The sequence below is a fragment of the Mustela lutreola genome, chromosome 6, assembly GCF_030435805.1.
Source record: "Mustela lutreola isolate mMusLut2 chromosome 6, mMusLut2.pri, whole genome shotgun sequence".
Classification (NCBI taxonomy): domain Eukaryota; kingdom Metazoa; phylum Chordata; class Mammalia; order Carnivora; family Mustelidae; genus Mustela; species Mustela lutreola.
The window spans coordinates 7,375,013-7,402,757 of record NC_081295.1 but is presented as its reverse complement, the minus strand read 5'-3'; the positions used below and the strand labels follow the sequence as shown (position 1 = coordinate 7,402,757).

The 27,745-nt window shown below is 47.7% G+C and overlaps 2 protein-coding genes across 2 annotated transcripts in view; one reads left to right on the top strand and one right to left on the bottom strand.

Annotated features, from left to right (window-relative positions):
• Nucleotides 1–12,019, top strand: part of SLC22A3 (solute carrier family 22 member 3) — an 89,096-nt gene extending 77,077 nt beyond the window's left edge. The window contains exons 8-11 of the mRNA XM_059176608.1: nucleotides 4,166–4,274; nucleotides 5,223–5,335; nucleotides 8,101–8,200; nucleotides 10,427–12,019. Of these exons, the coding sequence (XP_059032591.1) occupies nucleotides 4,166–4,274; nucleotides 5,223–5,335; nucleotides 8,101–8,200; nucleotides 10,427–10,487 (383 nt within the window). The 3' untranslated portion in view covers nucleotides 10,488–12,019. The remainder of the gene's footprint in view (nucleotides 1–4,165; nucleotides 4,275–5,222; nucleotides 5,336–8,100; nucleotides 8,201–10,426) is intronic.
• Nucleotides 12,020–12,641: 622 nt separating this feature from the next.
• Nucleotides 12,642–27,745, bottom strand: part of PLG (plasminogen) — a 37,855-nt gene continuing 22,751 nt past the window's right edge. Inside the window, exons 11-19 of the mRNA XM_059176607.1 lie at nucleotides 25,770–25,951; nucleotides 24,518–24,666; nucleotides 23,523–23,616; nucleotides 21,346–21,466; nucleotides 20,346–20,420; nucleotides 19,631–19,771; nucleotides 18,802–18,908; nucleotides 14,773–14,918; nucleotides 12,642–13,057 (exon numbers count right to left, since the gene is read on the bottom strand). Of these exons, the coding sequence (XP_059032590.1) occupies nucleotides 12,896–13,057; nucleotides 14,773–14,918; nucleotides 18,802–18,908; nucleotides 19,631–19,771; nucleotides 20,346–20,420; nucleotides 21,346–21,466; nucleotides 23,523–23,616; nucleotides 24,518–24,666; nucleotides 25,770–25,951 (1,177 nt within the window). The 3' untranslated portion in view covers nucleotides 12,642–12,895. The remainder of the gene's footprint in view (nucleotides 13,058–14,772; nucleotides 14,919–18,801; nucleotides 18,909–19,630; nucleotides 19,772–20,345; nucleotides 20,421–21,345; nucleotides 21,467–23,522; nucleotides 23,617–24,517; nucleotides 24,667–25,769; nucleotides 25,952–27,745) is intronic.

The window sequence follows — 27,745 nt, the reverse complement described above, 5'->3', positions numbered from 1 at the left end:
AGCTGGACAATCTGTGTAACATCTATTGGTCAATGCGTGTCTGTTTAGTATCTATGAGTGGCCACCACTAAACTAGGAGTAGGAACAGAGCAGTGAACAAGATGGACATAACTTCTGCCCTTGGCGATAGTGTTCAATTTAAGCAGAAGAGGAACAAATGGAGGATGCTGGACTTCACTGTTGTTTCCATTTTACTTTAACATTGTATCATTTGGGGTTGAATATCCTACCAGGAGGTCTTCTGTTCTCAGGGCACATGGAGTAAGAAGTGTTTGTTGCACATGAAATTAGGGAATGGGTTAAGGACTTATGGGTGGAGAAAGGTTAAGGATTTATGGATGGACCATCATTTCATGGTCTAACGTTCCCCTGGAAGATTCTGTCTGGGCTCAGACCGATTGGGGTGATTTTGACGTGCGCAGCATTCTACATGATCCCAGAGAGCATTCTAGACCATATGCCCGCACCAACATTGGAGTGACTAGATGAATGGGAATCAGGCGATTGTGTAGAGAACACTTTCCTATATGGAAAAATGCAAGGCAAAGTACAGACTTTTCCGTGTGATCTGATCAGTTTTATTTTGAAGATACCATTTCCTGATTTCAGCTTTAGAATTGTTCTCAGCAATCCTGAAAAATAATCATTACGCTCTTATTCTGGACGCAGATTGTTTGTGCATTTCCAGATAGTCATATGTCAGTCGTGATGGGCAAGAATAAATTCACATCTTAATGCTCCTTGTGAGTACCCACAGTTTAGGGGCAGTTCTCACTCCTTTGGCAGCCCTTCTCCTGAAGGGAGCTTTTGGACTTGGTTACTTGGGCTCATGAATTAACATTAGAAAGACTTTTCCTCTCAGTCATTCTTGACGTCAGGAGCAGGAGGATGGCCCATGCCGAGAATGCTGATTAGCCTTTTAGAGGAATCAGCTCTAAAATTATTGAGAGCAGTTTAACTGGCTTCCCCTCCACTAAGCACAACTTTTTATGGCCTGAAGAATGAGATTCTGGAAAAAGAAAGCCTTTCTGGCTGTACGTTCACTTAAACCTCACTGCTTTTGACCCACATTTTTGAACTCTGATTAAAGTCGGAAGACTAGAAGGTTTTCTTTGTCTACAGTGGTCTGGCCTGAGTCTTTCATTTGGATTTATTTGGGATGGCTACAGACCTAACCGCCTGGTTAAGTACCCCCTTTGAAACAGAAAGGCTGCCTTTTGCTTTTATTTCTCTCTTAAGTGAAAAACCAGCCAATGTACCTTAATTTACACATCTCTAGTACAAATTTTCACTACATTTTATTTCAGAACTCAAAGCAGATGGTACATTCAGAGGAGACGTCAAATGGTGTTTGTTTAAAATCCTGTTTCCTACTTTTCAAAACTTGCGGTCTTACTCCCAGTCATCTCCCGTCTCTTGACCAAACCCCTATTCAGAGGGACCTTCTTTCCCTGTGTTCTCGGGACTCCGTGGAGAGAGTGCCAGCCTCGGTCCTCATTTGTAAATTGTCCTGTGTTCGTCATTGCTACGAAAGGTGTCTACCCCCGCTCCAAGATGAAGGCAGCTTATCACTGGGATGATGGGAAGTTTCTGTTTGCGTACGTGATAGTCACACAACCTTTGTACTTCCTAACAAACTGCTTTCGGTTCACTCTCCGTGCCTCTGGTTCTCGTGTGTTATTACACATTTCACCCAGGTCTCTAGTTCCGTGTGGTTAGACAGTGGCCTCTGCTGCTCAGGAGTCGAGAGGCTCTCAGAGTCCGGCCCACGTGGAGGAGAAACCACGGCTCCTCCCGGGCCTCCGTGGACGCGTTTTCTGAACATTGTACTCACTTGACTGGGCATTTACCTGTCTTCACTGAGCTAATCACATGTTTTATGTGCACACGTGTGTGTTTTCATTTGGTTTCTGGGTTTCTGTGTGGTTCTTTCCAGCAAACAGTTCCAGCCTCCGTCGTAAACTTGAACTGTCCTCGAACTTGTCAGCGGGGACTCCCTTACAGACTTGTCTTGATTCGGTAGGAAAAAAAAGACCTAAAACTTAAGAACTTAACCTGGATAATCAAGCTGTTTCCACAATAGCAGGCGACATTCTTTGCAGCCTGAGAGCAGCGAAAGGTGGCCTGGTCAGGCTGGGACCCAGGGAATCTGGGCAAGAGCTGCCACGTTCCGTTCCCTGGCCCCTGGCACGGCCCCACCTGCTCGTGGAGGCCTGGGGCGGAATGCATTTCCTGGTCCCCCTCCCTGGCCTTCGTGAAAAGGCAAAGCCTAAATAAAACACATGTTGACAGCCGTTCCGTGCCCGAGAGCAGACGGCAGCCCGGCACAGGGGCGCAAGGCGGACACTCCTCACCCCTGATGGAGCTGTTGATACGGGAGCGCTGCAGGTGCCGTCGTCCCGGAGAAACGTCAAGTCCGTCAGGACGTCCGCCCTCAGCCAGTGTGCAAGCAGAACGCAGTGCTGTAGTCATAAGCCGGAGCCTCCCAGCAATGACCTGAAACTCTTTTTCTGTGCCGCCCTCCTAGGCAATGTAGTGTTTAGTGAGTTTTCAGGGGTGGAGGGGGTTTGGTTGTTGTTGACTCTTGCGCAGAGATTGCCCGTACATCTGTTGATCTTGATTCTCTCCCGTCCTCCTCTGCATCCATGCCTAAGTGTCCACTTAAAGAAAAAGTCATTGTTCACGAAGGGGCAGTCATTCTTCACGGACATAAGAGAGCCGTTTAGTGCGGAGCGAGCATGAGTATGGGTGTAAAAGGGAAAGGTTTCCTTTTCAAAGACGGAGTCAGAGCATCCTTCGCCTCGCTTTGGAGAGCAGACTCGAGCCTATTTGTGAGGTCACATGTCCTCACACCCGTGGCCGCTGCAGAAGGAAGGCGTAAACTGCGCGACCCTCAAGAGATTTAGAGCACTGACTTTGTAGGGCAAAAATGGTTTACTCCTTCTGCCCTTAAACCTTGAAAGAAAGAAAATATTGAATGAGGAACACTTGGCTTTTTCCACTAGTTACTGTGGAGAAAAGGAGAATTTCCTCATATAACCAATGCAACCCTCAAACAGTTCATTTTTAAATGAAGGAACCAGCTAATTTTTAAGAAGCTGTCTCCTCTGGGTGATTTCTTGGGGGAAGCAGCAAGATGGGGGACATATACTCTAGTGATCACACAAGGCATAGGTGTCTCCTTCCAAAGGTTCTGGTCCTCAAAAGCCTTGGCTAGCCTTCAGAAACCAACACCAGCTTCATGTCCAGATTTCTCCTGGTCTGGCAGGAACAGCTATGCTGTGTGCTATCACTAGGCGTGGGAACGGAGAGAGGACAGATGGGTACCAGGCTGCAGTAATGGTTCTCAAGGCCCAAGTGAAGACTACCTTCCAGACAGACATCCAGTGCAGTCAGGCCCTCTAGGAAAGCAATGCCTGGAACACTGTTTTCAGTCTAGTGGCCATTCAAGAAACGGTTCTTGGATTATATTCCCATCATCTAACCCTGCTCAGAAAGGCGACTAGCACACAAATATTAGCTCTCATCCTGGTGGTTGCTGCTGTTAAAATTTGGCTATGATAGGGCGCTTGGGTGGCTCAGTCATTAAGCTTCTGCCTTGGGTTCAGGTCATGATTTCAGAGTCCTGGGACTGAGCCCCAGGTTGAGCTCCCTGCTCAGTGGGGAGTCTGCTCCTCCCCCCCCCCCCAATTTGTGGCCTCTCTCAGATAAATAAATAAAATCTTAAAAAAAAAAAAAAGTAATTCTCTGGAGAGTGAGATTATTGAAAACTTATCTCTCTTAAGTAACACTAATAATCGTGTCTACTGGGACGCTTGGGTGGCTCAGTCAGTTAAGCATCTGCCTTCAGCTCAGGTCATGATCCTGGGGTCCTGGGATCAAATCCTGCATCAGGCTTCCTGCTCAGCGAGAGGCCTGCTTCTCACTCTCCCCTCCCCCTGCTTGTGTTCCCTCTCTCGCTGTCTCTCCCTCTCTTTGTCAAATAAATAAAATCTTTAAAAAAATTTTTTGGCTACAATATTAGGAGGTATCTGTCATTTGTGCTTTAAATTGGCAAAGACTTAGGGCCTGGGAAAATCTCTAAGCAAATGCGTTCTGTTGATTTGTGGTATTTTACTGAAAGCAGACCCCTAACTGTTTCCTTCCAAATTTTCTGTGTTCACAGGAATACCCTGGTTGAGAACCACAGTTGCTACCCTGGGAAGACTAGGGATAACCATGGCCTTTGAAATTGTTTATTTGGTAAATTCAGAATTGTACCCAACAACATTACGGTAATTCCAACCTATATGTCATTGTTTCTCCTAAGTAATTCTGCAGCCAAATGTTTTGACTTCAAAGCCATTAAATTGTTTCCTTAACTGGGCGATATGTTAGCCAGGGCTGAATTCAGCCAGGAAAGAAGATGTGCTTTGAGTTAGGGCTGCTTTTTGCATTGCTATGTTCCGCATTTTTTTGATAGAAGTATTTCCCATACCCATACTCGGCTGTGGTTTTGTGGGATCAGATAATGTGATTACAGTACTTGCTTAGATGTGGGTTAAAACTGTCTGCATCAGCGTCATCCTGTTCAAAGGCTACAGCCTCTGTTCTGACCACACTCCTCGTCTTGCCGCTGTGAACCGCTGATTTAATAATGCAGGACAGAGTGAAACAGTGTGCATGGGCTGCAACGGCCTCCTTACCTGGGGGAATACCCGTGGGCACACCTCACTGTCAGGTGAGGGAATCAAGTCAGCCCAGCAGCATCGCCGAGTGGGCTAGGGAGTGAGACATTGCGGGGAGGGTTTCCACCGCGCGGTCTTCACTGCGACTCAGCCTTTGAAATGGGACAGAATGGAAACAATTTGCTTCGAATGTGGGAGGAATAGTCATTTTCAGAGTTAAAAACTATAGAAATGGGGGATGCCTGGGTGGCTCAGTCGGTTAAGTAACTGCCGTCAGCTCAGGTCATGATCCTAGGGTCCTAGGATCAAGTCCCACATCGGGCTCCTTGCTCGGCATGGAGCCTGCTTCCTCCTCTGCCTGCTCTGCCGCTGTTCCCCTGCTCTCGCGTGCTCTCTCTCTCTCTTGGGCTCCGTTAAATAAATAAATAAAATTTTTTCAAAAAACTATAGAAATGAGAAATATTACTAAAATTTATTACTTGTATATCTGAGTATTTTTCTTATCTTGAATATAGTTAAATATATTTTATTTAAAACAATTTTTTTACCCTGCAGAAACTTTGGAGTTTCTCTTTGCTCAGGTTTATGTGATTTTGGGGGAACCATAGCCCCGTTTCTGCTCTTCCGGCTGGCGGCCATTTGGCTGGAACTACCTCTTATCATCTTTGGTAAGAACTCGTTTTATACGTTATTTCTAAATATGTTCATCTATATTCCCTGTAGTAATAGAACTTGCTGGTGATTATTCCGCTTGCTATTAAGGAGATCATTTAATTTTTTAAAGACAGCTGCTTGAGTTTTGAGTTTCCCATCTGATGACATGGCAGTGTGAAAGCCTAAATGCTTTTAATTTATTTTCTATCAAAGGGTCATGATGAATCATGTTCCATTTAGCTTCCTTTGTTTAGGTTCTGAGTTAAAGCCCAGTGCTCTAAAAGTCTTACGGTATTGGGGAACAGAGCCAATCATTTTCAGGGGATGATCTCGGACCTTCTGTTTGTTTCAAAATAAGCCTCAAATCTGATTATAGTTTTAAACGTTCTGTATCTCTTGAGATCACATTTTCATTGGCTTGGATGCAGACCTTGCTGTGTAGGAAGAACAGAGGACACGGAATCCCTTGCCCGAGTACCCAGTAACCTTTGTTCTGGCCCCCGGGTTCATACCCTCCTTCCCGCTCCAACCTCCACAGGCCGCACGAGGGGACAGAACCAAAGTTTAGGGGCAGGGGGCTCAGGATAACGCAGTCCAGTGCTTCTTGGGTGCTGCTCCAACCTTTCTGCCTGGGTCTCCTACCTGCCTCTGCCCTTCCTTGGCAAGGAAGGACCTGGGGGTCCCTTTCTCACCTATCTTTCCACCACCTCCATGTCCTCACTCCTGGTAGAGAATGTTTTATGTTTTTCACTTGTTGCTCTGCAGTTTAAATTATAATGAAAATATCGAGTCCATGAGGCCATACATCCTGAGTAATGCAAAATTCCCAATGGTGCTAGCCAGGGATAGTAATGCTTCTAACCACTGGACACCACCAAATTCAGCACAAGATTATTTCCAAATTATTTCATGGGATCTAAAAAATTAGCTCAGTGTCGATTCTCGGGCCAGCACGGAAAAACAAAGGGTGCCATTGTTCAACCAAGACCAAGTGGTCGGGGAGTCCAATCTCGGCCGGGAAGAGAGCTACTCTTCTAAACCTTTGGTCACATCACAGTGTGATAAATACCGAAAGCAGAGCCGCTGGAGGTGCGTAACACAGGGACTCCCCACCTGCCTGAGCCAAGGAGGAAGGAAGGATGTCTAGTTGAGATCGGAGACGAGTAGAAACTGGCCACGTGGGGAGTGTGGCCGGGGCTCCAGGCAGTGGGAAGGCCAGTTAGAGGACTGAGGCAGTGTGTGCGGTGGGGCCAGGATGGGAGGTGACGCCGTGAGCCAGATCGTGGTCTTCCTAGCTCTGCGATTTGCTCTTTATCCAAACAATCATGGAAGCTAAGAGCTCTAAGCTGGGATTCACAGTGCTAGGTTTGCATTGTAGAAGGCTGGCTCTGATGGCCCATCCGCCAGTAGGTTGGACGGGGACAGTGCCGGTCGTCAGCCAGGTAATCAGGTCAGGGCTCACGGCAGCGGGGCCAAGGGGATGCCACAGGGAGTGCTGGGCATGGAGAGATTCGGGAAATAAAGTAAAGTAAAACCAGCGAGAGGGATGACTGAGGGGGCTTGCTTGAGCCAGAGGAAGGTGTGAGGCTGGGCTCCCGGCTGGGAAAGGGGAGACTGCCGGGCCCCAGAGGCAGAGCCTGTGTCTCTGGAGCTCACGGGAGGAGGGCAGGAGCTCAGGGGCAAGAGAGAGCAGGCAGAGGAGAAGCCTGGCCCGCGGCGGTGAGTGCCGGTGCTCGAGCTGGTGGCACCCACCTGCCAAGGCCAGTTGTGAAGTTTTCAGGAGTGTTGGAGCCCAGTGGTTAACTTAGCCATTATTAAAACACATATCTCAAATAGGTTAAAAACAGGTAATAAATACCCCAAACCCATTTACATCTCACCTGAGGGTGATTTTTGCCGAGTATATCCTTCTGAAGGAAATGCCAGACACAGGGCATCACTGCACGGCCCTTCCCAGCGCCTCGTGTGGTGATGTCGGGGCACTAGCTCGGGGTGTCCCCGGGGAGAGCCCTTGCACCATGGAAATTGGCAAATGCTGTGCGTTGAGGCTTTATCTTCTGGAGAGCTGGTCGGTAAACATTCAGCAGCATAAGTGGGCAGAGTGGGGGAGGATGCTTCCCGAATTTCTGCTCTAAAGACCAGCGAAGGGGGGGGATGGTAACTGGAGGACCCCGCCAGGTGGGGAGAAGGGCCCCGCCGATGAGAGGCTCCGTCCCCTTCGGTGCTTCCAGCAGCTGGAGCCTGAGGGTTCCTGGGTCCATGGAGAAGCCCAGAAAGACTCTGAGAGATGGGGGGGGGGGGTGCAGCGGGGACAAGTCAGACTGTGTGACGTGACCCAGTAAGGAAAGGAGGGGAGAGCAGGCAGTCAAGCTCGTGGCCGGGAAAAGGAGACCGAGGGATGCCTATCTGGTGGCTGCCATGTCCTGGAGAGGCAGAAGGTGGGGTCTTCTCTGAGGGGTCGGCACTGAAGCACCCGGAACGTGACTGTTTGGGGAGTGAAGGAATGGATGTGCGGAGAGTGCCAGGATGGTGGGGCTGCCCAGCCTCCAAGGAGGGGGTGGTGGGGCTGCCCGGCCTCCCAGGAAGGGAGGGAACACTTCCCATAGCGGCAGAGGAGAGCCGGAGCCGGAGAGCTGGGGAGGGTGCGGTGAGGGTGCCCCGAGGGCTGCGGCTGGCGAGGGCTGGTTACAGTGAGTGAGCACAGCTGCTGCAAGGTGGCCGGGGAGGGGGTCACTGGCCGTGCCTTCCTGACGCTCTCCTGCCGCTCCCTGTTCCCTAGGTGTCCTGGCATCCGTGTGTGGTGGGCTCGTGATGCTTTTGCCCGAAACCAAGGGTATTGCCTTGCCAGAAACAGTGGATGATGTAGAAAAACTTGGCAGGTATTGTATAAATTTCAGTGCATCTTAAATAAAAGCAGCATTTCAAACTCCTGGGGAAAAAAATACATGGAGAAAATGGAACACTCATGGGGAGGGGAGTAATATCAATTCCCAACTCACATCCTAGGCCGAAAACTCAAAGTTGATTTAGGAAGTTAACGTAAGGGGTGTCTGGGTGGCTCAGTTGGTGAACCGTCTGCCCTCAGCTCAGGTCATGATCCCACGGTCCTGGGGTGGAGTCCCGGCATCAGGCTGCCTGCTTAGTGGGGAGTCTGCTTCGTGATCTCTCTCTCTGACTCTCTCGCGCGCGTGTTCTCAAATAAATAAATAAATAAATAATCTTTGGGGGAAAGGAAAGGTAGGCTAATATAAAAAGAGAATAGCCATAAAAGAATGTGTATTATTTTTTAAATGTGGTTAGGAAGAGGGAAACATTTCTAAGTAAGGTGTTAAAGCTCAGAAACAATCTACAGAGAAGGACAGCGAAAGGAAAGGAGAGGGAACGGACGTGTGCATCAGTAGGCGACGGGTGATGGAAATTCTAATGTGTTCCTGCTGTGGGTGACGATGTCGAGGTTAGAAGAATTGAGATGTATCTGTGTGGAATGACACGGTCGCGTCTTCACGATGGGTCCCAAAGTGAAAAGTTGCTGAACAGTATGTTATAGTAATTATTAAAAAATCGAAACAATAGGAAGCTTTCTCTGTAGCTAGATGGGAAGAGAGAGAGATGACGGCTAGGCGGATGGGTGGATGGATGGATAAAGGAGACAGAAGACCGGGAAGGAAAGAGAGGGAGAGATTATGAGAGAGAGAGAGAGCATCTAACTCATGTGCAAGGAAGGTTAATACCCAACCAGTACATAAACATGAAGAATTATATCAACAGAAATTCACAGAACGCAAATTCTAATTTCCTCTGCTTAAAATGCTTCGTAACAAAAAGAGGAAGAGTAGATATGGATATGAGAATGTGTAGCAAAAGATCTAATAATGTAATATAGACCCGCTGAGGATAGAAGTGAGTTGGGAAGAAGACATCACTTTTACACTCTGTAGGCTTTCGTATTATTTATTTTCTAATTACAACCCATGGCCTTGTATTATCTGCATAATTCAAAAAATAATGTAACAGCTAACTTTTAAAATAAAATCGGCTGGGACGCCTGGGTGGCTCAGTTGGTTGGACGACTGCCTTCGGCTCAGGTCATGATCCTGGAGTCCCGGGATCGAGTCCCGCATCGGGCTCCCAGCTCCATGGGGAGTCTGCTTCTCTCTCTGACCTTCTCCTCGTTCATGCTCTCTCTCACTGTCTCTCTCTCAAGTAAATAAATAAAATCTTTAAAAAATAAAAAAATAAAAAAATAAAATCGGCTGTCTAAATAAAGACCTAGAAATTGAGGACGTGGATCCCTGAACTTTAAAAATTATTGCGTCAAAAATATTTATAAGAAGACTGGAACTGTGAATAACTTCATGGCTGTTCACTCGTAGATGGAGGACAGAGTAGATGCTGACATTTTTAAAGTGCCTATATGATCGCAGAACTTTCCTAAGAAAAACTTAATGTATTTAAAATAAAACCATCAGCTCATTCTCACCAGTTGACTTATAATAGGACTGGCCAGTCAGAGGACAAGGGGACCTTTGCCCCAGGAAGTCATCCAGATTCCACAGCTTGCTTGGAAATCGAGTGACGAATAATGGCTTATTTCTCACCCAAAGCTCTATTTTTCACCCTAGAACAATGCTACCTGAAATTCGGAGTGAGATGGAAGATTCTCTTTAAGATCTTGCCATTTTGCCAACCAAAATTAAGAAATGTATAAAAGGTGTTAAAACTGTGTGGACTCCTCTTGTGTGTTATACCGTTGTAAGATCCTGCCTCCTCCAGAAAAGAGGAACCTTTTGCTAACTGTGTCTTCCTAGACAATTGCTTGGTTTGCATTCGAGCTTGGGGGCCATGTCACGGTGAGTGGCATCCCGTCTAAAGAACGCAGATGCTGTAATGCTACTTAACCCCTGCCTAGCGACCAAAAACAGGTTAAAAAAGAGAGAAAAGAAAAACCAAGGAGACCGTCACTTTCGCTACCTTTGAATTGTGTGTTTATGCATGAGTGTGTTTCATGAAAAGCAGCTGTAACGTTGAGTAGTAGCAAGAAAACTCTATTGGAATGAGTTGTATGACATTTCATAAGGACTTTCTTTTTCTCCTTGTTTTCATAGTCCATATTCCTATAAATGTGGCAGGAAAAAGAAAACTCAAGTGTCCAGCTCTCACCTTTGAGGCCCGCTGCCAAAGACGAAAGGAAGGAGCTCTTTGGGTTGACCTCTCCCAAGGAACCGATGTGCCTTGCAGACACGTGTGTGTCCATTTCAGCTACGTCAGGCTGTGTGGCTCCAAGTGTTTGTCGTCCTGTACAAAGACATTCAAACTATCCAGAGTATTTTTATATAATGTGGGATGAATTAGGATTTAGAGTGCTATTGACGTTTCTGGGAACACGGTGTGTGGCTGGTTTAGCAAAGACAAGAGCCTGTTGTGTGGACATCGCTGCCTGAGTTTTCCTCTGAAGCTGGAGCTGTGTCTCTGACCCAGTCAGGGATAGATGGACAAGAGAAGCCTTCCCTGAATTCTCACGGCTGCTCACTCCGTCACGGAGGCAAGATGTTGCCAAGTGGGGTTCTGGGAACAGGATGCAGCGATGGGTTCATCAGACCTGAGCGAGGGACTAAAGCTCTGACTGGAGAGCTCTGAAGATTGGGGGAAGGTTGAAGATCTGAAAATTCCGTTCACGAAGAGGCTGAATTGAAGAACCTTGGGCCACACGATACTGAGCCTTTCCTTTCTCTTCTTGCTTCGAGCTCTGTAAGCCACCATGGCATCTGGCGTCTTCAAGCCTGACTCTGTAATTAGCAACAAAATCATCCGTCCAATTCGAATATTTGGCTCTATTATTTCTTCCATCGGTTTTGGGCATGCGATGACCGTCGGGAGAGTTTGGGTCCTGCCTTCGTGAACATCTAAAGCCACACTCAGTTCTTTACAGAATGAAATCCATGAACTATGATTTCATGGGTCTTAATTTTGATCTTAAAGGGTTATTTATCTCGTACGTGTGAGTTCAGTTCTAGGGCGCTGCCCGTGGTCAAGAGTGAAAAACATGGACTGTTCAATCTCGACCCTTTTCAATCTTGACCCTTTTAACCTGTCTTGGGAAGAAGCTTACATTTTAATTTAAAAGGAAGGTCAGTTATATCCACGCATAAAAGAATTAGCAGAAGCTTTGTAAGTGATGTTACAGACACTAATAGGAGGGATCTGATCTTTGTTTTGTTACGGAGACTTGAAATGTGGAGCTACCATGCAAATATGCTCTTTTTTCTGTTGTTCTGCTTTATCTGGTACATCTCTTGTATTTTCAGACTCAGTATATATCTCATGCAGATTTTTGTAATGAACTATTTTGTGTGGACAGCAAAACGGGCACCAAGGGAAATCTGGCCAACAAAGAAGAAAATCCTACACGAACACGACAATTATGTACGATGTGGGTGCCGATTGCAAACTAAGATTTTAATCCTTAAAGCACAACGGAACTGAGTATGAATGTTTGACTTTTCAGTGAAATAAGCACCACTCTTTGAGGACTTCGCGCTGCAGTCACCCCTTATCCGCGGGCACGCACGTTTTCTCTCTCTTTGCAGCCCTCTTTGCTGTAAGATGGCTGTTCCTCCTTGATACGCTCACCTTGGAGCTGTACCCTGAATTGGTATTTTGGTTCTGGTAACAATAAAGAGTTTTCAATTGTCAAGTAACTTCGTTGTCTTTTCTCTCTCTTCCTGCTGAACACTGTCACTGGAAAACTGTCCCCACGTGACCATGTGTATTTCCTATCTGGGCAGCCAATTAGCGAAGGAAATTAAACCATCCACCTTCAATTTATGTTCGTTGTTCCTTCACGGGCTCTTGGTCCCATTCCTGGATTCAGACGTGACCCAGAATAGCACTCAGCCTCTCTACTGCTCTTGTATTACACTTGTAATGCCTGTTCCCTGCACGGCGTACAGCTTTCTGCCCAGCATCCCCTGTGCTGGGCTCACGTCAAGTCATCAGTAACACATTTCATTCCCAAGAATAGAATTTGTTCTCATGACTCCCCATACATGTTGCAGCTCTGAAAACATTCGTCCCTTCATCTCAGTGCCAGGATAAAGACCTTAAAAGATGTATGTCAAGCCATCTTTCACAGACAAGGTGAATATATGGGTGATTTACGGGACTTCTCTGTTCCCTTCTCTATGATCTTACAGGCTTCTTGGTTCTTTTTTGGAACTATGCCTTATGAGAAAGAGAGAAATCACCTACATCTATGAGAGGTACGTTATTTAAAACTGGTAGTATAAACAAAGAACATGAAAACTATGAAGTTCAAAAAAATTAAATCAAAAGAAGGACAGAGTTTATTTTCAACAAATGTTATAGATGTGTTACTTTATTATTACAGTATGCAACAGTCCACGGGTGGGGAAAACTTATCTGCAACAATACTAAAATACGTTGAGGTTTGGCAGTGGATGGCATAAGTACAGTGCCTTAGTTTGATTACGGTCAATGATTTCTGAGCACGCCGACTTCCCTACCCGTGTTCCAGCTTCTAGATATGTCGGGGAATCACTCTGTCTCCCATTCACTTAATTATTTCTCATTATTCCTTCAATCCAAGTAACAAACCTTGAAACACGAACATAGACACCAGGCTTATTGGGGCGGGCACAGCCAAGACCCCACGAAGTGACTCCTTGTAAAATGTACTTGTCCTTCTCAAAGCAAACCAGAGGCCCTCCACTGTCACCCTATACAGAGAAGGGGGAAAAAAAAAAAACACGTGAAGATTAAACCGCAAGGAACACTCCTACATTGTTGATGGGAATGCAAGCTGGTGCAGCCACTCTGGAAAACAGTATAGAGGTTCTTTAAAAAGTTGAAAATAGAGCTACCCTATGACCCAGGAATCGCACTACTGGGTATTCACACTAAAGATATAAATGTAGTGGTCCAAAGGGGCACGTGCACCCAATGTTTATAGCAGCAATGTCCATGATAGCTAAACTATGGAAAGAACCTAGATGTCCACCAACAGATGAATGGATCAAGAAGATGTGGTATATATACACAATGGAATACTATGCAGCCATCAAAAGAAATGAAATCTTGCCATTTGCAATGACGTGGATAGAACTAGAGGGTACTATGCTGAGTGAAATAAGTCAATCATAGAAAGACAATTATCACATGATCTCTTTGATTATGAGGAATTTGAGAGGCAGAGTGGGGGTTCGTTGGTGGGGGGGGAAGAGGGGAAAAATGAAACAAGATGGAACCAAGGAGGGAGACAAACCGTAAGAGACTCTTAAGCCCAAGAGACAAACTGAGGACTACTGGTGGGGGGTGGGCAGGGATAGGGTGGCTGAGTTAAGAGCATCAGGGAGGGCGTGTGCTACGGTGAGTGCTGGGAATTGTGTAAGACTGACGGTGAGTGCTGGGAATTGTGTAAGACTGACGGTGAGTGCTGGGAATTGTGTAAGACTGACGGTGAGTGCTGTGAATTGTGTAAGACTGACGGTGAGTGCTGGGAATTGTGTAAGACTGACGGTGAGTGCTGGGAATTGTGTAAGACTGACGGTGAGTGCTGGGAATTGTGTAAGACTGATGGTGAGTGCTGTGAATTGTGTAAGACTGATGGTGAGTGCTGTGAATTGTGTAAGACTGATGGTGAGTGCTGTGAATTGTGTAAGACTGATGGTGAGTGCTGGGAATTATGTAAGACTGATGGTGAGTGCTGGGAATTGTGTAAGACTGATGGTGAGTGCTGTGAATTGTGTAAGACTGATGGTGAGTGCTAGGAATTGTGTAAGACTGATGAATCACAGACCTGTACCCCCAAAACAAATAATACATTGTACGTTAATTAACAAAACAGAAAAATAAAAATAAATAAACAAACCACCATCCTTTTATTATGGAATGTCATCCTTCTGTTACCCAGGTGTAACTTTACCCAATATTTGAACATTCTCTTCCAATTAGAAAGGAACTCATTAATACATTATTTGAATATCTACTGTATTCAGTACTTAACAAAATGTATTTATCAAAACCCACACCATTTAGTGTCCCCAGGGAGAAACTCCCTTGTAAATGTTATACTTATCCCTTCCCGCATTAGGCTTTCTCTTAGGCAGATGAAACCCCCAAAGCAATTGCAAAGTGGTCTTTGTCTCACACTCTCCCTGCTCCCTGCTGGAAAGACTACCACATGAGTCCCGGCTCCCCACAGGACCTGTGGGCTGTGGCAGTGATGGCTCATAACTCCTCCCTCACCATCGATCTGAAACTTAGGGCCCAAGAAATCCCCTTCGGGGATCTCAATCCGGATGCAGGGACAGACCTAAAATCTTTCTGGGTAGCATTTGGACGGTAGCCTGCAGTTGGTAAAGCCTTCCAGAATTTGCTGTTCGGAGGCTGAAATATCTAAGAGGCCAAGCCGGGAGACTGACATGGTGCTTACCTGACAACTGTCGGTGCCTCCAGCCAGATTCCCAGCACAGAGCTCTGTCGATTTGACTCTTCCATTCAGATACTCATAGCGATTACACACCTTGTTCTCAATCACAGGCAGCTGCGCTTCCTTGAGGAGCCCCGCGCCAAAGGTGCCTGTGTTTAAAAAGATCAAAGAAATGGTTATACGGGATCCCCAACGTGACCACAAGGGGACACCTTCCAGAACAGCAGAGCAGCAGTGACAGATCTCGTTTGTCCATGAGGCTGTATAAAGCAAGTCGTCAGTTCCAGACACTACCGGAATGCTTTTCATTTTAACCTTGAAGGTACAGCTATTATGTAAGATTTCATGTTCCCAAGACCTGGATTTAATAATCTGGAATTAATATTTCTTGATGGTGTCTGGGGATATGTGTTATTTTTGTTTAACTATGAAGAAATATTTTGGGGGGCACCTGGTTGGCTCAGTTGGTTAAGTATCTGCCCTCAGCTCAGAATCAAGCTCCCCGGGGACCTGGGATCAAGCCCCACATCAGGCTCCCTGCTCAGTGCTCCCCTTACTTGTGCTCTCTAGCCCTCACTCTGTCAAATTAATAAATTTTTTTTAAAGATTTTATTTATTTATTTGACAGACAGAGATCACAAGTAGGCAGAGAGGCAGGCAGAGAGAGAGAGAGGAGGAAGCAGGCTCCCTGCTGAGCAGAGAGCCCGATGCGGGACTCGATCCCAGGACCCTGAGATCATGACCTGAGCCGAAGGCAGAGGCTTAACCCTCTGAGCCACCCAGGCGCCCCAAATTAATAAATTTTTTAAAAAATATTTTTCAATATGTAAAGAGAGATTGAGAAATGTGTTACTATAACATCTATTCATTTTCAGTCTCTTTGAGATGATTTTTTCTTCTACTTATATGGCAAGATTTTATATCCTGATTGTTTTCACACAATGCTATATAGTAAGGGCCTTTCTAGAATGCTGCAATCTTCATAATCAGTATTTAATGGGGGAATGACTGCTTCAGGAGTGGGGATTTCCTTTAAAGGTTAGGAAAGTGTTCTGCAAACAGGGGTGGTGGTTGTACAACACTGAGACTATACTAAATGCCACTGAGCCATCCAGGCAGTCCAGTTTGCCCTTGATCACCCAGCGAGTCTGCAGAGGAGCTGGGATTTGCACTTGGGTCTGTGACGTCATTGCCCAATTCTTCACTCCCCCACTCCCAGGCTCCTACAGTGGCCTCCAACTTTCCACGTCTTTGTTCATGCATTTTATTTATATTCCTTAATATTTTCTTAGCTCTGAGTTCCCATAAATTATATAGACATATTTAGGGCTCCCAGTGACCATTGCCAAATTATTTCCTAAAAGGGTATGACAGCGTAAAATTTCAGTAGGAAAAAAAAGGCCACATCACCCGCCCATGTCTGAGTATTTAATATTTTTTAAATACCTGCTAATATAATAGGTGGAAATTATCCAAGTTCATTTCCTAATTTGCTTTTCTTTCCCAATTAGGAAAAGTAAACATTCTCCTATGTATTTAGTTTAATTGTGGTATTTGTTCTTTCAGGAAAAACTGCTTTTTTTTTTTTTTCCACTTTGGCAAATCAAAATGGAACACTTGCAAAATAGCCAGAGGAAATGCTGCTTTCCCAGACAGACACCCCCGGGCATATCTCCGTGTTTTCACAAATAATCCCATTTTCCAATTTTGCAAGCCCAACTTTAATGCATTCTGCGAAAAAAAATCTTTGCCGGCACGGAACGGCCAAGGGATGCGGTGCTATTTCTTCTCCAAAGACTTTGAATACATTTAGAAAGCTGTCTTCAGTTTGGAAAACTTGGCATTTGCTCTGGAGTTGACAGAAACACGTAGGAGGACCCCCATTTTGGAGGGAGAGGCTTGCCCTAGGGCCTGAGGAAGCACTGGGTTGGGAGTGCATGACTTGAGTAGATGTGTGCAGGGACCAGCCTTCTCAGAATCTTTTGCTGCGAATTCATATATCCAAGTGTCTTGCTCCTGCATCTGCTTTCTGAGCAAGAAAATAGATCCTGATGCTGGTGACAAAACCCACCACCGGGAGTGGACAGGAAGTGGATGTGGTCTGTGCGGAAGTGCTGCCATCGTGTGGCCGCAGTGGAGACGGCACCTCCAAGGGCCAGGAGGCTGAAGGTGACCCTGCGACGGAGCCCGAATTTCAGGGCCGGTGGGGAGCAGGAAGCAGGAGCTCTGACCCCGCCCCGGACGGCTGATGGGGGGCTAACCTGAATGAGCCCCTGGCCCTGGACGTTTACCTTGCTTGGAAATATCAAAGTCAGGGAAAGCCTGCAGACCAAATGGGAGGACAGGCCAAGCTTTAGCTCACCGAGAAGCTGAGAACACTGATCTGATGTGACTATTGCCAAAAGATCCATAAGACCTGACTTCTTTTTTTTTTTTTTTTCTAAGATTCTATTTATTTATTTGACAGAGAGAGAGATCACAAATAGGTAGAGAGACAGACAGAGAGAGAGATGAGGAGAAGCAGGCTCCCTCCTGAGCAGAGAGCCCGATGCGGGACTCGATCCCAGGACCCTGGGATCATGACCCGAGCCGAAGGCAGAGGCTTAACCCACTGAGCCACCCTGGCTCCCCAAGACCTGACTTCTGCTTCAGGATTCCTCCCCGTTCAGTGAACGTACTGAGAAGGTCTTCTCCCCGTGGCTGCGAGGGGGAGGCCAGGGTCGATGGGGGAGCAGAGTACAGGTCAGTAGTTTGCAAAGTGTGGGTGGAACAGAGGAACGGGTGGAACAGAAGGAACTGCAGATGGGCTGTGAGGGGTCAGGCCCCCCGGGGTTCAAGGTCCAGCTACACACGGGCTGTAGGTGTACGTGTGCTTCCCAGGACACTGCCCTGCCCGCCTTGGAGCCTCGGATCCCTCATTTGCAAAATGGGAACAAACATATCAAAGTCACAGGGGTTTGTGGTGTTTAAATTTGTTTTGAGTGTGAAACACTGGCAGGGCCCGTCACCTCCACACGGATAGCGCCATTTGCAATGTTCCCCTTGACGTCTGGATGCTCACAGCCCCCTGAAGTGCAGAGAAGGAGCAAGGGGGAACGTGCAAAATCCGGGAGGTGAGGTTTTACAGATGCAGGAAAAATGCGGAAAGGAGGAAGACAAATTTAAAGTGATTCAGACCAGGAGTTTTAAACCTTTTTTTAAAACCACAAGACCTGTCTTGAAATGAAAGCGAAAGCAAAAGAATAATGTGCAAACCACAGTTTGAAAACCCAGGCTTTACACAAGACTTTCTTCCAGGCAAATGGCACAAAGAGGTAAGGTGACGGGTCCGGTTTGCCCGGCGAGCGGCAGGGGCCCAACTACTTCTCAGAGCTCCCGACTCCCCTTCTGTGCCCTCCCCAGCACTTCTGAGAAAGCGAGGCAGAGATGGAAGACATCCTCACAACATTTCGAGGCCTGAGTCTGATGGGGTGTAATTACTATGAGGGCCTAGTGCAGAGAAGATGGGGTTCCCCAAAAGTTATTAGGGGTGCTAATGCAGGACCATGCGTGAAGGTTTCCCCTCTCACATCCACCCCAGCAACCAATACGAAAACCATCCTGGGGCTGGGCCCCTTCTTCCTTTCTCCTCGCTGTCATTCTGTCCCACCACCGACAGCCTCTCCACACATATGGCAGGCATGTGGGTATCTGGGGAGACGAGCTTCACAGGAACTTGTGTTTCACACTATGTCTGAGAGCTCGGTATGGCCAACTTCACATGGAAAATAATCGAATGGCCTCAATTTGTCGGCTTGCTTCAGAACTTACATGGGGATGTGATATTAACATTGAATTTATGGGCCAACAGACTCAGAGAAACACTACCCCGTCCCTCACCCATGTCCCTTAATGGCTGATTACGGAGACTTAGGCAGGACCCCAGCCGAAGCTGGGAAAGGCGGACCTCACCCCTAGCAGACATTTGCACACACGGACATGATCTCAAGGAGACTAAACCAGTTCCTGTGAGAGTCACAGGATTGATCTCACCTTGGGTTTCTCCCCAGCCAGTGATGTAGCACAACGTCCGGTCAGCGACCACGTAATTGGCGGATGGCAGACAAGCTGGGATCACCTTCGAGGTGATGACGGCGGGGCTGAAAGAGAACATCCAGGGTTCCAGGGGCCTGCCCCACCACGGCTTCTGCCATCCACCCGCTGGTCGCTCCCAACACGGTGCCACGGCGCCCGTGTTCCTGCGCCTTGTTGACTCACCCAAATGGGTCTGTTCTCAGAATCGCTGTTCATTTTGCTTTCTCTACTGGGACCTGTTTCCAAATATCACTAACTTTATGTAACATAAGCAAATTCACCATTCTGTCAGACTTAGTAAAATTCTATTTCAACAGGGAAAATTAAAACAAGGACAGGAAGAAGAATCCGCGTGTGTGCACTGCGTGTGGATGTCTCCGTGTGTGTTTGTACTGTCGCTTTTTAAGTGCCCTGAAATACGTCCTTTCGCTCGATTTCCACCAAACACATTACCATCCTGAGAGGAGAAATGGCAACCGGCAGGACGTGAAGAATCCTCTGGCTGTGAATGTGTATCTGCTCACCAGTGAACATTAAGCCAGCGTTTCGGGAGTACGTCTTTCTCCGCACAGGGAAACGAAATCCCGACGCCTTCCCTTCAAGGGCACAGCCAGAACGGGGCCGACCGGCAGAATGGGGCTGAGCCCAGATTTTCCCAGTTCCCCAAAGCCTCGTGCCTTTCATGTCCCCGCCCCCGCCTCCCCCACAACCCTGTGTCGTGCTGCTCTTCCTACATAAACGAATGTCTTCACTGATGCTGGGCTGAAGAGCATGGGTGAGCTCGTACCTGCTCAGCTTTATCAAGGCGATGTCCGCACGGGTGGGCTCCAGGAACAGCTTGGACGCCTCTATCTCCTGCACGTCTGATTCGAGATTGAGTTCTCGGTGTGCACCCAGGATGATCTTGTATGAGGCAGGCCTTGAGGATCTAGGAAAAGATGGTGACATTAGAAACAAAATAGCATACCAGCCCCTTCATCAAGCGCCCTTCTGGGTCATAAACATGCAATCTTCTCCCCACTGGGCTAACCACCATCAATGACCTCTGAGTAGCAAGAAAGTTGTTCACTGTTTACCTAAATCTGGCCATGAAGGAATGCCCTTGGGCTGCTTTTGGCTTAACCGCAGAGGAAGAATGAAATCAATAGTGAAGTCAGTACAAGGACAGACACCCATCTCAGGAGAACCAGTGCCCGTCCCAAGGAGCAAGTCTTCCTGCCGTGGACCCAGGCCTCCAAACCTACCGAACTGGGTTTTCCTTCTTTGTTCTCTATAGAAATTCTCCCTTCCTCCCTCATCCGATGGCCCTGGCAATTCTGCCTCAGCCTTCATATCTGTTCCTCGGTCCCTAGGGTCACTGCCATGGCGGGGAGGAGGAAGGGAAGGGGAGGGCAGGGCGGAGGGCAGAGGGCGGAGGGCTGGGGGACAGTGAGGAAGGAGAAGGCCAGGGAGGCAGGGCGTCTTTAAGACAAGCCCTCCTATCCCCTGTCCCCTGGACATACCTCTCCAGGCAGTGGGCAGCCGTCAGCACCCACTCTGGGGATATTAAAGTCCCTCCACAGAAGTGCTTTCCAAATCTAGAAGAAAAACGTGCCAGAAGTTTGGTTCAAACCTGATGGCATGTTGTACAGAAAGCCAGAAAGAAGAGTTCACTCGATTTGGATAATGTTGATGTTCCCAAAGGAAAAGGCAAGCAGCCCATCAGCAGGATGCCCAGAACTTTGGGTTGGACTTCAACAGTGGATTTCCCAGAAGGTCTCATCCTCACCACACTTTAGAGGGTGGGGGAAGGCTCAGACACAGCTTGTCCATAGGAGAGCAAAGTCACGTGGTGGAAACAGGATGCCCACGTCCACGGGTTTGGACTTGCTGGCCTTCAACTCCAACAGAAGTGATCACCTGAAGATCATCCCCCTGAGGCCTCTTCTATTTTTTTATGAAAAGACCTCTCTGCAAGGCTTGATGAGCCAACGGTGACCCTAAACAGCTGTGATTCCTGGGAGTCTTCTCATTTTACCCTCTTGGTGTGAGCTGCCTTGAATAAAGCCCATAGTCATAGCAGCAGGCAGGGTAATTAGCAGTCAGGAGACAAGAGAACAGCCCAGAAAGGGAAAGACAGAATCTGAAATAGGTAAAAGGTGAAGGCTGTACAGCAAGGAGCTAACAAATGAGGAGGTAAAGAAAGGAAAGGCAACTCAACAAAACCAGGACAGCTATAAAACCCTCCAGCATCTTCAACACTTCTCCAGCAACACTGGGACGGGCTGTCCGTCACTCCATCTATAGATTTCGACAACAGCCGCCCCGATCAGGGAAACTACTCCAAGGTGGGCTACTGTCAAGGGAGAGAACCTAGAAAAACATAATGTAAAAAATGTTGTGGCCTTCCTTCCTCCTAAGATCGACTATAAAAGCAGGTACAGATCCCCGCGCTGTGTGGATTGGACGTAGAAAGGATGTAGAAAGAAGCATGAAACTAACCATTTTTGGAAATACCGTTACCTTGTTCTAAGGCTGATTTGCCAGGGCCAGGAATGTGGGTTGGCCACGCACCCGCCTACAACCCTTCCAGGACATTTCTTTGGCTCCACCTGGGGCTTCCCGCAATCGAATGAACCAGATGCTGCACCACAAAGTGGAAACAAGAGTCACATTTCAAGAAGGGAAAGCAATTCTGTCACACAACTCAAGAGCAATCAGTGGGCCACGGCCAAAGCACTGAGGTCTCGACATCTCAGAGCCCAAACTAAATAGCGAGATCATTAAGCACATTGAAGGACATTTTATTCTAAGTTTCAAAAGTGACAGTAGACAGCACAGAACCACCTTCTTTCAGGAAAGTCTAAGGACTTCTGTATTATTTGTAGGGGTGTGGGGAGGAGAGGAACTAAGCAGATCGGTAGGAATGAGTGGTAGAGTGGGCGCTTTGCTGAAAGGACCTGACTGATCCCAATTATTATTCTGACTCATGTGACAGATCTAGGTTCCCGTCTTCATCCCCCCTCCTCACCTTCTTTGTCATCATGATTGCCCCCTGAACCACATCAAGTTTACTGAAAATCATAGTTGTCATCTCCGCTGAAAGGCACCATGGGTATTTTTTAATGTGAAGCTCTGTGTGTGCATATATGCACATGTGTGTGTTTGTGTGTGACGGTGTGGAACAGAGCTAACCGTCCTGAAGGTCTCTCAGCCAGCTTCTGGACAGGACTTTCAGGAGCTTCCCAAGACTAACTCAATGCCCCGGGGATGACCGACATTTACTTAGCGTATGCTCTGCCTACCTCCTACCTTCCCCCCTACACAGTAGGGGTCGTGCCCCATCTTTGGTACCTCGCACTAATGCCCAAACAGCTCCAGCCTCTAGAAGGCTAGAGTATCTGGTGGTGGCCCAGAGCTGCCCCCGGGGAAGTTACTGTACTTCTCCTCCATGGGAATCGAAGAGTGTTAGCCCAGCTGCGGTGCCCGTGGCAGGAATGTCAATCCTGTCAAGCAAGCAGCCTGTCCAACACGGAGAACCTGGCCGCAATGAGGCAGCAAGGTGTTCCGGCAGGGGCAGAGCTGAGGATTGGGAGTGACCAGCTGAAGGGGAGGCACTAACCCCACTCAGGGCCTTTCAGATGAAGGGGCCACCAAGAGAGCTTCTATAGAACAGAGAACAGCCACTCAAGAAGGATTCGGCAGTTACCCTCACCCTAAATCCAGACAAGGAGCCAAGTGAAATCCTGCCCATCACCCTGGCCTCCCCTTCCTCCCCACTGCTCTACCCCGGGGTGGCCCAAGTGCAAACCCTGCAAAGTGGCTCCTGGGCTCTCCCCCACCATACCCCAAACTCCTCCCCGACCACCTCTGCTGGCTTGTCTACACTGCCTTTGCAGCTTAAGCTTCTCCCTCCCTCGCTCTAGCCCCTCCACATGGGAGACAAAAGCATCTGCAACCAAGCTGTGCAAAAGAGAAGACCAGCCTGGTTCTCTGTAACCAAGACAAGTTCTCTTTGCGAAGACAGGTCAGCAAAAAAGTCACACAGGGTCCAAATCGAAGCGGCTTACATCGTTCTCCAGAAGTACCCATGGGTTTGTTATTCTGAACTTTTCTCCTTTCCAAGCTTCTTCCTCCCAGAAAATCTCAAGAGAAATGAGGAAAGAACCCAGACACGTTTTCTCTAAGTTCTGTGGGTAAGATATGGGTCACGAATAGTAATCTTAGGAAAAAGGAGATTTGGGGCTTAGTAAAAATCGACATTCCTTCTCACTGAATTCTCAGGTTGACAATTTATAGGTTTACAACATACATTATACGTTCAGCTGATTCATGGTGTTTGTGTATTTTCTGACTTCTCAAGCGCTGAAAGGGAGATCTTTCGATCCAGGACCTCCAGTTTGTTTCTCAGGCATCCCCCATGAGACACGGAGAGCTCGGTGAGAGCATCCCGGGGCCGACGGGATCACCTGTTTGCTCTTGTGGAGGACTGTGTATTTACGTTATTTAAGGTGTCAGGGAAGGGGGACTCCCTAGTAACTGGAGCCACCAGGAGGACAGATCCAAGAGGCCCGTGAGGAAGAGAGGGCAGCCCAGCTGAGGTGCTCAGTGTTCAGCTCTCCTTCTGCAAATCCGTATCCGGGAGGTGCTGCCGCATTTATGTGAGAAGTCATTTCCTTACACAGAGGAAGGCAACTTACCACACTGAGGGATATCACAGTAGTCAAAAAGCTTCCTCGGATTCGTCGTGTAGCACCAAGGACCATTGACATCACCATCAGGATTACGGCAGTACTGGGGGGGAAAAAAAAAAAAAAAAAAGACAGGTGTATAGGACACCAGGCGCAGGGGACAGAGAAGGGCAGAGGTGGTGTTCTGACAACCTGCCCCTGCTGTCTGTAGAGGATGAAGGTAGCCTTCCCAGTTGTTTGCGGTGGGGGGCAAAGTTACTCTTGCTTTTGACTCAGCTTGTTCAAAGAAGCTGTGGGGGGACTCCCCTGGAAAGAGGGGTCCTGAGGGAGGTGACATAAAGGGGCCTCCCCTCCAGCAGCCTGTCAGGGGGCCTCTGAGAGAGCAAGCCAGAGAAGACCATGGGCCATGGCTGACTCGTCTTGTCCCCGGTTCCCATCAGCCATCTACTCCCCAGTGACACTGGTTCACTCTTGCTTCAGAAATTGTTCCCAAGAACTGTGCACACTCCAGGGGTCCAGCCACGGGAAGACAATGTCTATCTTTTCCTTTCCTATATGTACCCCCCCCCCCAAGTAAACCATCCCATCGCCTGTGTGAGATTAGTGGAAACCCTACTGCGTGGAGTCCACATGGCCCATCCATATCCTTTTCTAGAAAAATTTGACTAAAAGGTCATGAAGGTCATCCTTGACTAAGAACGCAGACGACAAACACTAGAAACTAGAAACAGCACACGGTACTAAACATTGGCAGGGAATGCTCCAAACGCAAACAAAACGAGGAGCCCGAGGCCAGCAGTCATGGGCAGGAGGTCTCCTGGCCGTGCAACCACAGTCGCCAAGCGGATGCCAGTTCCACGGAGGCTTGTTCCCGAGCCCTCCCCCAGTCCCCTCTGCCGCCACCAAGGCCTGGGCTGGGCCGCCTTGCCGTGACACGGGGCCAATTCTGTTTGCAAAGATTGGTCAGCAAGAGGCGAAAGAGAGTTCCAGTCAAAGCGGCTTACGTTTTTCTCCAGACCTGCCCGTGGGTTTGTCTCCGGAGTGAAAATACTGTGACTGTGGGGCTCCTGGGCAGCCCACTCCTGGCAGGGGACACCCAGAACCGTGGTAGCCTTCTTGCCCCGGTACCCTTTGCCGCTCCCAAACATGCAGTCTGCGGAAGGAAGGAAAACTGGGTGGCGATTGTCTGACACAGACCAGGACGCTGGGGAGCCGCGGCAGCCGTGCTCCGACTCTCAAATGACAGTCTCTGCGGTCACAGCCTGCGAGCACAAGTGACCAGAAACGCTACTGCCTGGGAAATAATCGCCAAGGCAAGATGTTAGCATAGAAATTCTGACCGGGACACGAAGACAGTCACTTTGATAATGAGCGGAGTGTAAGTCAGAGCCCCCGGAGGAGTCGCCTCAAACAGATGCCGCTGGGACCAGCCGGGTGACCGCGAACGCCTCACCCTCAACATGGGTGGGGTAAAAAGAGCAAATTGTAGAGAATTTTTTATAAAAGATAGTATTTTGGCTAGAGCTGTGCTGTGAGTTTCCACCCTTGGGGGTGAAGGGGCTCATGGAGAGACGTCTGGGGCTCCTTCTCCAAGCCCACCCCTCGCCCTAACCTCCGGAAAGGGGGCTTCCCCAAGTCCCCTCAGAGAACATGCTGTGGGTCCCCTGGGGAACCCAGGGCACCAGTGCTCTGACAGCCATCTGGAAAATCCAAAACGCAAACGCTGGGTCGGCTAGCCTCTCTGCCAAGGGCGGAGGAACCCCAGAGCTTGCCAGGACGGGGGTAAGGGGGTTATCTCCATGCCAAATGTGGGGCAGGCACAGGGGAGAACCATGGCTTGGTCGTCCCAAGTCTTACCTAGGAGGGACACCCAGATGGGCACAGAGCCCACAGTCTCACCGGGAGAGAGCAAAGAGATTCGGCACATTCAAAACCAAATCCAGCATTTCTAGTTCTCCACAGGGGAGGCAAGGATTTGCTGTTCTAGCTGTGCCGCCCCCGCTGCCGTGATCAGCCTCTCCAACCACTCAGACTCAAACTGTAGCCATCGCTCAGAACCGGTTCGTTTTCAAGTCCTAAAAACGCAGCCCACCCACGTGCCACCAGCCACCGCGGCTCTGGCTCCCCCGATGGCACCCGAGGCTTGCCTCCATGTGGCAGACCCTGGGGGGGGGGGGCGCTCTCCCTCCATAACGTGGTCCACCCCTTATCATCCCGATGCCCACGTGTCTACAGGTCTGGTCACGGACTTCCCACCTGACTCAGAAGGGTCATTTCCACTCGGAGCTTGGGGCACCGTCGGGGAGTGGGTGTCACTCTCTGCTGTGTCTAAGCACTTCTTCAAGTTACAGAACTCCCAGCGGACAGATGGGTCAGTGGTGTAACACCAGGGGCTTTTGTCACCGTCTGGATTTCTGCAGTAGTTCATGGTCAAGCCACTGTAAATTCCACAACACAGGCCATGAGAAGTGGAGGCCTTCTGGAGCATCCCCGCACCGGCACATTTTGTTATAACAGAGGGTTAATAAGTGACTTGGAAATATTTCCATTAAAGAGACCATGGGTACCAATTCTTATATAATGTGACCACCACAGACGGTTCTCAGCTTCGAAACAACTGGGGACATTTGAAACAGATTCTAATTTTTACTTAAAACATCAAAAGTAGTATGAGCTCCATATAAAAACTGAGATAGTATAAAAATGTGTAAATGAAAGTACCCGAATGTCTTCCTTTCCCTGGGCGTGGGACATACATTCTACAGGAATGACCAATATTGAATTTAAAGTGCACGTTTTACTTTTTTTTCTATGCACGTTCCTCTCTCTCTCACTCGCTCGCTCGCTCTCTGTATGAGTACACAGAGCTGTCTAAGTTAGAATTAAAACTTATTTCTCATCACATGCCAGTGTGATGCCTCTCTCAGACCACTCCCCTCCATCCACTGACCCCCAACGTCGCTAAAATGCTGTGCACTTAGCATGAACTGTAAATATCCCATCAGGTAGGTTTGCGTTTTGAAAGACTTATGGAAGCTTGCCTGGGAAACCAGCTCCCAGGCAGGACGTGTTTCTGAAGGACACCTTCCAGGGAGATGAGAGGCTGGGGAGGGGGCAACACGGGGAATCCAGCCTCCCTTCCCTCCATACCCTGCCTCGCTGCAGCCACATAGGATGGAGGAATGCGGATGTCACTAGAGGAGGAATAATGGGGACATGTGGATGCACAAGAGGGGCTGAGACTTACGGGAAACTTGCCTCTTCTAGAACCTCATATAAATAGACTCACATAGTGTATACTCTTCTGGCCCTGACTTCTTTCTTTAGTGAGACTTCTAAGCTTCATCTGTGCTATTTGAGAGTATCAGTAGCTTGTTCTTTTTTATTGCTGAATAGTATTCCATTGTATGACTATAACCCCAACGACTGATTCACTTTCTTATTGATGGACCCTGAAATCAATCTTCAGTTTTGGGCTATTATGACTCAAGTTGCCATGAATATTCTGGTAGATATTTTTGTGGACCCATGTTTTCAATTCCCTTGGGTCAGTATTCAGGGACGGGACTGCAGGTATTTTAGGGTAGAGCATGTGTCTGCTTTTGGAATGTTCTTTTCTCTGTTTGTGTATCTTTCTGCCAGTACCTCTGTGTCTTCATCACTGTACTTTTATAGTTAAGTCTTTGAATCAGGGTGGGTAAGTCCTCCTTGATAGATTGTTTTGGTGAGTCTAGGTCCTTTGCATATAGATTTTGTTTCTTTTTCCGAAAAGAAAAAAAAGAAAAAAAAAAAGCTACAGGAATTTTGCTCGAATGTAGGCTAAATCCAAAACCAATTTGGTAAGAATTAATATTGACTCTTTAAAGCCATAAACAGTGTATCTTTATTTATATCTTTTCAATTTCTCTCAACAACATTTTGTAGTATGTAGCGTGTAGTTCTTGTATACACTTTGTTAAATTTATCATTAAATGTTTTGGTTTTGATACCACTGTCAATGATATTGTTTTAAAAAATTTTCCTTTCTAACTAGTTATTTCAGGTGCACAGAAATACAATAGATTTTTGTATGTTGATATTTCATATCCTTTTGCATCTTTTGATTTTACAAAATTCACTTATTTGTCCTTAGGATTCTGTATCTATTAATGTAGTTGTCTATGAATAAAGACAGATGTACTGATTCCTTTCTAAACTTCAGGCTCTTTATTTCTTTTCCTTGTTCCCAATCT